At 38.1% G+C, this 12,152-nt stretch overlaps 1 protein-coding gene across 1 annotated transcript in view; it reads left to right on the plus strand.

Moving 5' to 3' along the window:
• Positions 1-5,207: 5,207 nt before the first annotated feature.
• The window catches only part of MMP20 (matrix metallopeptidase 20), a 77,636-nt gene continuing 70,691 nt past the window's right edge, over positions 5,208-12,152 (plus strand). Inside the window, exon 1 of the mRNA XM_006887307.1 lies at positions 5,208-5,340. Within this exon, the coding sequence (XP_006887369.1) occupies positions 5,215-5,340 (126 nt within the window). The 5' untranslated portion in view covers positions 5,208-5,214. The remainder of the gene's footprint in view (positions 5,341-12,152) is intronic.

The following is a 12,152-nucleotide window of genomic DNA, read 5'->3' on the forward strand; positions in this document are numbered from 1 at the left end:
ACAGGTAGACTCTGAATAAAAACTTGGGAGGTCCTTTTTTACTTTTTCATCCTCACCAGTGGGCTAAAACTATGTACCCGTTTTATGTCTGGGATTCAGAAGGTAGTCTTACGTCAAATACACTTTTTCTTGTTTTATATTCTGATTATAAAACTTATTTTACCTGGTAATTCAGGATATCATTTAATTACATACTATTTGTTAATGAAAAATTTATAAATTTCAAAAATATTATCAACATTATAAAACATTATTTTATGATTTCTAAGGTAAACAAATTAACGTCTTAAAAAATCAGGCATCCTTTTTTCTGAAGAAGCTTGCCTGGGCCACAGGCTGCGATTAGTTGATCGATGAGGTAATTGTCGGAAGATTCTCACCAGAAAGCATTCTGTCCTTGGTAAACAGTATTACTAAGTTGTAATTTTTACTGAGTGTAAAATTTATGAAGTTGCAATTGATTGTCCAAACTGAAAGTTCAGAAATGTAATAATTTAATAAGACAATATTTACTAAAGGCAGCAATACAAAAATCAGAGAACAATTTAATAATGTGTAAGAGAAATAACACCACCAGTCCAAGAACTTGGTCAATCCGAGTAGCATAATGCCTGTCAAGCAAGAACAACAGCAAGTCAAAGAACTGCAGAGCTGCTAGAAAGCCAGAAGTCAGCCGAGACATGTGCCTTTGCCACCAGCAATTGCTTCCCCTTTTACTGCTTGGCACAGACATTCATTTAGCTTCTCTTAACTTGTCAGCTGGGAACTGACAGTTAACAGACTTAAAATCTGAACTTTAATGAATTATCAAACCTTCTTCATTCCAAGTTTTCCACTTGAAAAGAATGGGCTCCCAGACATAAGATTATTGTGAAATTAATATTGTGTTTGATTCAATACCTGGTATATGATAAGGTGGGTGGTAAATCTGATTCCTTAAAATGACTGCACCCTTTGTTCAATTATTTTTATCATTTAATTTAAAACTTATCCAAGAACAATCTTGTTTTACTTATTCCACAGCTTAAACATTTAATCATTTTTGCATTCATTTAGTCAATAACTATCTATTTTGGATGCAAGTCGTTCATTCGTTATATTTAGCATGTACTCTTTCCCAGCATGTGGTTTGTTCTATTATTTTTTAACACTGAATTAAAACTGAACAGAAGTTTTAAATTTTAATTATGTGTAACTTATCCATTTTTTTCTCACATAGATTTTTATTTGGGCTATCTCTGAAAAGTCATCATTAAATCAATGTCACCTAGATTGTCCCAATGTCCTGTAGAAATTGTAGCATTTTGTATCTTAAATTTAGGTCTATGATTTATTGTGAGTTAATTTTGTCAAAGATCTAAGCTCTATATCAGAAAAAAAAAAACATTTCTTTGCATGTAAAAGCATTGCTACGGCACCATTTATTGAAAAGATCTTTTCTCCACTAACTTGCCTTTCCAAAGATCGAGTGATTGTATTTGTGCAGGTCTGTTTCTGGACTCTCTTCTTGCACTGATATAAGTCATCTGTCTTGTATCCCTATCAGACTCTTTGTTCACATGGTGTGGTAATGATATCACACTGTAGATTTTTTAGTAAATTTTGAAGTCAGATATCATCAGTCCTCCAACCCTATTGGAATAGCTCAAGTGTCAGCAAGTATTAAGAGGCAACAATTCTGCTCTCATACACATGGTTTCTCTATGACAGAATTCGGGCCACAGTAACTGACTTGGCATGGTGTTTTGGCTCCTTGTCTATAGATTTGTATGACTTAGGATAGTCCTATAACCAATCCATTACCAGTGCAAATGTTTGTGATATTTAGCAATGTCATGAAATATTTTCAGATCAACTTTTTGTCAATATATGCAAAGTGTATTGGGATTTGGTGTCGTATAAATCAATAAACTGACTCCCTGGGCATGGGGAGGAAGAGACAAGGGTTCTAGAGAAATATACCATTCCTAGCTTTTAGTTTCCACAGCCCTTTTCCATGATATTTCTCTTAACCTGGTCAGCCAGTATCCCTGGCAGTACTCTGACCTACCTGAGATCCTTTTAAGAAATGTATTTTTTCTTATATTAGCCAGAGCTGATTTCGGCACCTTGAGACTAAGGACATTGACTGATAGGGTACCTAAAAACTAGCCGAGTCAGTCAGTATTTAGTTCCATCTGCCTAAGTATCGAGCTTATCCTTTTTTTTTTTCTTTTTTAGGCCTAAATAAACTAGTCATTTCATCATTTTTAGGGCTAAATAACAAGGCACTTAGTTACTTATTCATTGATACTTCGTGTTCGTCATAAATATCATTTCATAACCCTAAAGAGTCTAAAACTCCTATGGAATCCATATCAACTGGTATCCAACAAGGAGCTGTTCTATAGAGGGAATTTGATCCCATCATTCAAAACTCTTATTTTCTTGTGTTAGTCTGGAAACTTGGGCTTTGCTGAACATTTCTAGGAAGCCTGGATACCAAAGTATCATTCCTGCTCAGACATTTCCAACTTCCTGTCCCATGTACATTATTTTTTATATATCACAATTTTTCTACAAGCATTATGATTTCCATGTTCCTCTGTGATACAGAATTTCTTACTTCATGTCCTTTCTCTGTTTATTTTCTTTAATCCTGTCTTTGTATTTAAATGTGTGTCTTATACAAGAATGATAGAGAAAAATGCAAGCAGTCCCTGAGTCATGAACATCCGATTTTCAGACAACAGCTTGTTGTTGTTATGTGCCATTGAGTTGAGTATGGTTCACAGTGAGCCCATGAACAGATCTGAACCCTGTCCTTTGCTGTGCCCTCCTTATAATCTCTGACCTACAGCTGTGTGCCCTTTAAAGCTAACCCTACTGCTATCCAGTCAATTCCAATTCAAAGTGATCCTAAATAACAGAGTAGAACTGAACCATGCATTTCTGAAGTAACCTTTACAGAAATAGATTAAATTCTCTTTCTCCCGAGGAGCAGCTGTTAGATTTGAGATGCCAACCTTTCATTTAGCAGTTCTGCATTTAATTCATTAAATTATTAGGACTTCATATAAATTTGCCCTCATTTTGAAAGGAGTGAAGCAACTCCTACAGCAAGAAATTTTTCATAAATCACTTTTTCACTTGATGCAAATGTAGCTTTTAAATCTCTGAAAATGCTTCCAGGCTTTTCTTGCACTAAACTATGTACATGACCTAATTTACTCAAAAATTCATAAAGACTCAATTAGAAACAGATCTCATTCACAAGCTGCAGATGACTCATAATAAAGAAAAGAGAAAATCCAAGGGGAAAATGGCCTGTTTGAGTCTTTCATTCTTCGGAAGGATAAAAGGCATAGCCTACCATTGGCCTTGAGGTAAAATTTATTCACGCTATGTGTAAACTACTTATAAATACACAAATTACTATTCTTTTTTAGAGTGCTTGCAGAATAATTACAATACTACACTTGAAAACTCTGGAATTGTTTCTATTTATTCATTAATGGAATAGATGCTGAAGTACCCAGATCACACCTTAAAGGCAGAACATTTACTATCAACTGACACTGTTCATTCTTTTTATTTCAATAACCCATCTCCATCCTAATTTTGGCCTATGAGCCAGCTTGATGAATTAAAGCAGTAATTGGGGAAGAAAATGGGCATGAAGACCAATTGAATGGAGATTCCAATATATAATTCTTGTTCTTCAATTTAGGCAGAAAGCCTGACAATAAGGCAGTAGAGAATGAAAGAGGATATAAAAGCACATTTTGAAAAATTATTTTTCTATTCTTATGACCCAGCTATTCCACTACTTGAATACACACTGAGAAAGTAAGAAATGAGACACTGACACAGAGACTTGTACACCAATGTTCTTAGCAGCTTTGTTCACCAACATGGAAGCAGCCCAGATGTCTAACCACAATTGAATGTATTGAGAAATTATGGTACATTCACACACTGGAATACTACGCAGCATGCAGGAACAATGATTTTGTAAAATATTATCTTACTTGAGAGGGACTACAGAGCATTATGCTCTTGTGTAAGAAGAGTTGATGTCTACAGATCACTCTGCTAAAGGCTTTGTTATGACCTAGCTTACTTCTTCATAATAATTCTACATGGTATCTTTTCTGCTGAAAGCATCATAGCTGAAAAACATTAAGCACTTGTACAAAGTCATATATATGAACAGGTGTCAGAAACAGAATTTGAGCTCAGGTCTAATGGATGCCAAGGAAGTCTCAACAGAAAACAAGTTATACCCTGTATATGTATACGGGCTACTATCTACCATTGAGGAGCTGAAAGTCTGCAAGTAGGTCTTCAATCATTTGCAGAAAAAGACATAAAGTTCATAAAGGTTAAATAACTTATTGTAGGTCATACAGCTAGGAAATATTGCATCCAAATTTAATCTCACATTGATGCCAAAGAGCTTTCTTATAATCCAACATCATTTCTCCATGCTGTGTAGATCCAAGTGCATCTTAATCAGAGCCAGGGCAAACAGGGCAAACCAAGTCTATAGTTCCTATTAGCCAGAAGGAAGGGAGATTTCTAGCTATTGTTTTGATTAAATAACAAAATCTTAAGTTGATTCATTCAAAATCTTTCTAAAATCAGTCCACTTTTCACCCCAAGTCAGCACAGTGTAATGTAATAATTCAAGATGATTCAGGATCTTATGGGACCTGGAATCATCATTATGCACAGTATTCATTACCGTGAAATGCTGCAGAAGATGCAGAAGATACAGGTGATTGGGCTGAACATGTGGGAAGCCCAGGATTACTGAGAGGTCAAATCAATTAATATTCTAATTATTGATAATCTTATTTAAATAAGGAAAGACCCACAGACTAAAACTAATAAAATATTTCAGTTGAGTAGAATGCAAATTAATCTAATTGAACACTAACTGGTACAAGTAGCTAACAAAATTTATTAACTTTCACAGTTGTTTTTTTTTTTCTCTTTTGTAACTTGGTAAATCAAAAAGAATGAGATTTTCCCCTAACTCCCCTGTACCGTTAAGTTACCCCATCATCAGGTAAAGAAATGAACTGTGTAATTACAGTTTGAGACATGAATCATCCTCGCTCTGAGGGCCCAGACCTGCTTGACTCTATAAAAGCAGCTCAAGGTCGAAGTGCAAATGTGCACTGTCTGCCAGTCCCAGGCTGATATAATTACCCAGATAGTGGGGGGGAGATGAAGGTGCTCCTGGCATCCGGCTTCACCGTCCTCCTCATCTCTGCTTTGAAGTTTTCCACTGCAGCCCCCTCCCTATTTGCAGCCACCTCCAGGACCTCAAGGAACAACTATCACCTTGCCCAGGTTTGTAAACCTTTGCACAGTTCCCTCTTCCTCTCCTTGCCCAGGAGAACCTAAAAAAGGAAAATAATTCGAAAATCTGGTTTTTTTTTTCTCAAGTCACTTAATAAGTCTCTTGAAGTGTAATGAATACTATTTTCTGGTCATTTAGGACTGGCATCGAACTGTCCTTTTAAGACTGGTATTAGACACTAAATAAACATATGTAGCTATTTAAAGGAAAGAATAAAGAACTTTCTAGATATCTCATTCCTTACAGATGAGATGACATAAGAAATGTGCAATGCCAAAACATGTTAAAATAAAGATCAAGGGATCATGGAGAAAAAGAAATAACGGTGGGAAAATGAGAAATAAGGTATAAGATTTATATCCTTGATGTGGATCATAAATTTAGTGTCAAGCTTCTTAATAATCACAACAAAAAGCTTATTCATAGTTTTGAAAATTACTCTTGTATTCACAATAACGTTGATTAAAACCTAAAGCAGACTAAATTTTTCCCAGGCTCTTCTTGTTCGGGGAGGGGTCTCCTTTCTAAAGTACAGTTCTGAATGCCAGGTGGTCCCTGGTTACAAACAAGTTCCTTGTCTAAATCTGTCTATAAGTTGAGTTTACATGTTAAGTTGAAATTGTTCATGTGTAATGTCAAAGAGTTAGTTAAGCATTGGCTTTTATACATAGTGTACCTTTCTGTGGCCCCCAAAATGAAACACTTCCAGATACATGAAAAACATCTTCTAGATAAAAAATAAATTAATAATGTATTAATGTGCACTGTAAAATAGTACTCATTTGTCATTATGAACCACTGTATATACATTGCCTTTTTTCAATAATAGACTGTATGGTAGTTAGTTCGTAACAAGGGGACGCGCATATTTCAAGATTCTCATATCCTGGGGACTGCCTGTATCTTATTTGCTTACACATTCTGGCTTTATTTTTCCTTTTAAAATCTCTCACAGCTGTTATTTGGAAAATATCTAATACAAAAAATTCATACTAGAATTTTTTTGCAAAGAGTGAGTCAAGGCACATTTGCTTCCAAGTGTTTTTGCACGGGAGAAAAGATGGAGATTTTTAACCGAGTAACGATTTCTAGTGGCTTCTAATAATGGACTATCCAACCTTAGTGAAAGGTACATGGTCGACATGTTTGGGCATTTGGTTGTTGTCTGACAACAAAGTTATGATCATGAATTCTACCATAGGGTTGCTTTTCTCCCTCCAGGTCTACACCTGTATACAGCTCCAGCAGTACACAGAGCTGGTTTCCCACCCATATCAACTGTACCCACATGTCCCTGCAGAATGTGACCAACACTGGCCCATTCTGATTAGTCAATTCCCCATTACACCAGCTGCTAATTATCTTGAATATTCAACCGTATATGTAACCAGCCCAGTGGATACTCAGTGCAGGATTGTGGAATTAAACTTCTTATGACTTGAGCCCCCATTTAGATGAACTAAATTCAAAACTGCAAACTTGGTTTGATTTCCGATTGTGGTTTCTCGGTGCCACCTAGCTGTGGGCCCCTTATCCTCATGTGTATTTTGCACTCACCCAGTCATATGCCGCAGAGTGACCTGAGAACTCCACAGGTCTATGTCCTCCATCAGAAAAGAAAGCCATGCCGAGGCCAGAGTAGATCAGAGGTGACAAGAGACTTTGTGGAGTTTAACCGGTCGACACAGTCCTTAGTCTAAACCTAGTCACAATTATCCATTCCTACACTGTCTGTGATTTCTTTTGTGCTAACTTGGGAGTTATAAAGCTAAAAATACTAATATCTGACCTTTTAGGAAAAAAATTAGCCAACCTTGGATGAGGCTACTCAGGAACAAGGCCAGAATCTATCAATTCTAGGGGTATGTAAGAAGAATGAGGTGGCTTTGTGTGCTAGAGAGATTTGATTTGCTATTATTGTTATTGTTAATTGTGTTGTTGTTGTGTGTCATCGAGTAGGAACTGACCTGCACCTGACCCCCCAGCAGGTTTTCAGAGCCAATAAATCACAACACGGGAAAAGATTGCCCAACCTTCCCCTGCAGAGCAGCTGGTGGATTCGAACTGCATGCCTTCAGGATGGCAGCACAGCTTCTTGCTACCAGAGAGTTTTAGTGATTAGTTTTCTTTCTTCCCCTCCAAGACAATTCAGCACTGCTTAGTCTTAATTAGGATGTGCTCTCAGAAAAACCTTAAGCCAAGGAAAAAGGCAGCTTTTCAGAACCTATCACCTGGTAAGTAGCATATTCTGCCTGCCTGCCACAGTCTCAATCATCAGCTCCAGACAGAAACCCAATCACTCTTTAAGAGACTAGAATGATCCTGTCATACCGCTAATGTGAATCCCAGTCTCTAGAGACAATGAATGGTCCATCTCAGAGTTCACAGAAATGCATAAACAACTTTGTCTTGTTGTTGTTGTTGTTGTTGTTATGTGCCGTTGAGTCAACTACGACTCATAGTGATCCTACACACAATAGCTCTGAAATCTGCTCTATCCTGAGCCAATTTCACTGTCTTTGACACATCCACCCTCATTATCCCTGCTATAGTGTCAATAATAAATGAAGGCAGCATGAAAAATAGGCAGCTTTAGTTCTTTCATTCAACAATTATTAATTGAATGCCTACTATGTGGCATCAGGATTGGTGGAAGGATCGTCAACAACCTGCGTTATGCAGATGACACAACCCTGCTGGCTGAAACTGAGGAGGACCTGAAGCGCTTACTGCAGAAGGTCAAGGACTGCAGCCTTCAATATGGATTGAAGCTCAATATCAAGAAAACAAAGATTCTCACCACTGGGCCAATTGACAGCATCAGTTTGGATGGTGAAGAGATTGAGATAGTTAAGAGTTTTAGTTTACTTGGCTCCACAGCCAACACTCTTGGTAAAAGCAGCCAGGAAATCAGGAGATGAATTGCATTGGAAAAGTCAGCTGTGAGGGACCTCTCAAGAGTACTAAAGTGCAACGACGTCAGGCTAGAGACTAAGGTGGGCCTGATCCAGGCTATAGTCTTTGCAATTACGTGCTATGCGTCGGAGAGTTGGACAGTGAATAGGGATGATAGAAAGAGAATTGATGCCTTTGAGTTGAGGTGCTGGAGAAGAGTGTTGAATATACCATGGACTGCTAGGAGAACAAACAGGTTTGTCCTGGAGAGGGTGAAGCCAGAATGCTCCCTGGAGTCAAGGATTCTGAAGCTTCATCTGACATACTTTGGGCATGTTGCAAGGAGGGACTGGTCCTTGGAAAGGGACATCATGTTTGGGAGAGTGGAAGGAGAGGAAGACCCTCGACGAGATGGATCGATTCTGTGAGTGGAGTGGTGGGAATGAATGTGTTTGATACAGCGAGGCTGGCACAGGATAGAATGAGGTTTAGGGCTCTTGTACATTGGGTTGCTATGAGTCACAAACAACTCGATAGCACATAACAACAACAACTATGTGCTATGTCCAAGGATCTGCTCTGCATATTGGGAGTTGGGGTGGGGCGTGAGGATCAGTGAACCAATGTCTTTATTCTTATGGTTTGCATAGGAAGGAGAGAAAAGATCACTTCCAAAAGCAATGAGTAATATTGAAAGAAAATATAATCAAGGTAACACAGGCTATGCACTTTGGGACTACTTTTTTTTCTTCTAATGGTTTCCAGGATGAAAATTCATATGTATTAATATAGTGGACTTAAAAAGCACATTTCACATACCAAAATTCTCTAAGCTGAAAAACACTAGCTCCTTGAGGTGCTATGTAAAATAAAGTTGGTAGTTCTTCTTATTTAAAATCCCATCTTCTGGATTTACTCTGTGTATAATCTTATTAAGGTTCTAAGAATTTCTTTAACATGCAAAAAAAAGATAACTAATTATGATAGTGGAGAACAATTTAATAGTCCTATCATGTTGGGAAAAGGAGAAGAAGACCCTCAACAAAATAGACTTGCACAGTGACTGTGACAATAGGTTTGGTCATGGTGAAGATCATAACAATGGCATAGGATAGAGCAAGGTTCTGACGTGTTGTTCATAGGATCACTGTGAGTAGTGGTCAACTCAATAGCATCTAAGAAAAACAGTCCGCTGAAGAGTCCTCTAAGGAAGTGATATCTGAAATGAAACTGAAATATACAAGGAAACCAACCAGGTGAGGATCAGTGGGCAGAGCAATCCGGACAGACTGCAATGGTCCTAGGTGTGAAGGTACTTGGTTCTAGAGACAGTCCAGGGTCACTGGATCATCTGGATCTTGGAGCAAGGCAATCACATGTCCTGCTTTGTAGATCTTTCACTCAGAGACAATAGAAATTACGTCTCATACCTAGGAAAACCAGACTCTTTTCATATACCATATGCTCTTCATTCAACACTGTAATCTATTTACACTTGAAAAGATGAATAGTTCAGTTTCGTTATTAAGTGGTATTATATTGTCTATCAACTGATCAACCAGTTGCCATGAATTAAGTCTAATTCCTGGTAACCCCAGGATGTTTTAGTGCAGAACTATGGTTCCTTCAGGAGTAGACCCCAAGCCTTTCTTTTGAGGGAAATATGGGCAGAATCACATCTCCAGTCTTTCAGATAGCTGTTAACTATTTAAGCACTGCACTACTATGGACTTTCTCAGCATGACCTAGAACCTGGGTCTTATCAAGCCACATCAAAATCCTCACAAGTCTTATGTGCAGCCCTGGTGGTACATTGTTGGGTGCTGTCAAGGCAAATATAACTCATAGTGAGCCTATGAACAGCCAACCTGAACCCTGCTCTAACCTATACCATCCTCATCATCTCTGAAACATTTAAGCCCATTGTTGAAGTTATTGTGTCAATCCACCTCATTGAGGGTCTTCCTATCCTTCGCTAACCCCTCATCTTTACGAGCATGATGTTCTTCAATGAACAACCTCATCTAGCTATATGTCAAAAGTATGAAAGTATGAAAAGTATGAAAGATGAAGCTTCACCATCTTTGCCTTCAAGTAGCACTCATCTGGTTGCACCCTCTCCAAGACATATATATTTGTCCATGAAACAGTGAGTACTCTTCTCTAGCACCACAACTCAAAGGCATCAATACTTTTTCTGTCATCTTTATTCATTGTCCAGCTCTCCGATGCACAGCAGGTGATTGAGAAGACCATGGCCTGAATTAGGTGCAACTTTGTCTGAAAACTGACTTTATTGCTCTCCAGCCTTCTGGAAAGGTCCCAGACAGCAGACTTACCCAACGTAATATTTCTCCTGATTTCCTGACCGCCGGTACCAAGGGTGTTGATTGTTGATCCAAGGAAGATGAAATTGTTGACAGCTTCAATCCTTTCTCCATGTGTCATAATGTTGACTGGTGGACCTGTGGTGAGAATCTTTGTTTTCTTGATGTTGAGATGTAATCCATACTGAAGGCTATAGTCGTTGGTCTTCTGCAGCAAGTGTCACAAGTCCTCCTCACTTTCAGCAAGCAAGGTTGTGTCATTTGCATAATGTAGGTTATTAATGAGTCTTCCTCCAATCCTTATGTCCCATTCTTCCTCAGAGAGCCTGGCTTCTCAAATTACTTGCTCAACATATAGACTGAATAGGTATTAAAAAAAAAAGGATACAATCCTTACGCACTTTTTTGACACTATGTCCACTTGCTCCATTCACACAACAGCCACTTAGGTGTTACAGTGATGAGAAATAACCCCCTTCAAAATTCTTACACGTCAGTTTCTACAACTTGGAGGGGAAAAAAGAATTGTTCAAGAAATCACATCTTGAACTTCATCTTGTCTTGAAACATCTATAAATTGGAGTTCTAAGCTTTTAGTTCTTAGGAAGGAAAGTGCACAAACTAGAGAATTATGAAAGACACTCAAGATACTAGCTTGTGTTACAGACTAACTGGTTCTCCACTATTTCTGTCAAAAGTTGGGAAAGAAATGGAAAGAGGATCACCAGATAATCAGCTTCAATATTCTGATTTGAACAATGGGAAAGCAAAGCACTGGACAAATGAGGCAATTCTGATAACCCACAATGAGGTACGAAAACAGCAACTTACAAGGGTTTACAGTAAGATAAAAGCAATTCTGAATGCACAACTATGTGCCTGAGGGAATATTATGCAACTAAAAAGCATGACCAAACTTTGTTCACAACTTGGCTAAGGTAATTTGCAGTCTCTAAATACCTCATGGACAAGGAACCCTTGGTGGTACAATGCTCCAGAACTCTACTGATAACAAGAGGTTGGAAATTTGAACCCATACAGCAGCTCCTCAGGAGAAAAACTTGATGTTCTGCTCCCATTAAGATTATAGCCTGGATAGTCAGAGGGGCCAGCTGTACACTATGACCTGGAATAACCATGAGCTGAAATGGATGCAACAGCACCCAAGGACAGCAAATACATCAGGAAATCTGGTATTTCTTCAAGGAAGCCCATTTTCAAATTTTTGTCTAAAGACCTTGAACATATCTATTTTAAGAAAGAACTTGAACTTGGACGAAATATCGATTCTAAGCCTAGAAATGTTCCAGTCCATTGGCTTATATTTTAGACCCAGATTGCCAAGGTTCTTTCTCTAAAAGAACTTAAACTGAGAGTTCTCTAAAGAGAAAGAACTGGAAGCTATCTAATTTTTAAAAGAACTTGAATTGAGCATTTATTCTAAACTTAGAAATGTGCCAGGCATGAGGTCTAAGTGCATTTGTGAAGGGACATCATTCTTGGAAAAGTGAAGGGTCAGTGAAAGAGAAGAAGAACTTTATTGAGATGGATAGGCACAGTTACTGCAGCAATGGGCTCAA

This window comes from Elephantulus edwardii, unplaced genomic scaffold (assembly GCF_000299155.1).
Source record: "Elephantulus edwardii isolate Elephantulus edwardi_28Jun2011 unplaced genomic scaffold, EleEdw1.0 scaffold00056, whole genome shotgun sequence".
Taxonomy (NCBI): domain Eukaryota; kingdom Metazoa; phylum Chordata; class Mammalia; order Macroscelidea; family Macroscelididae; genus Elephantulus; species Elephantulus edwardii.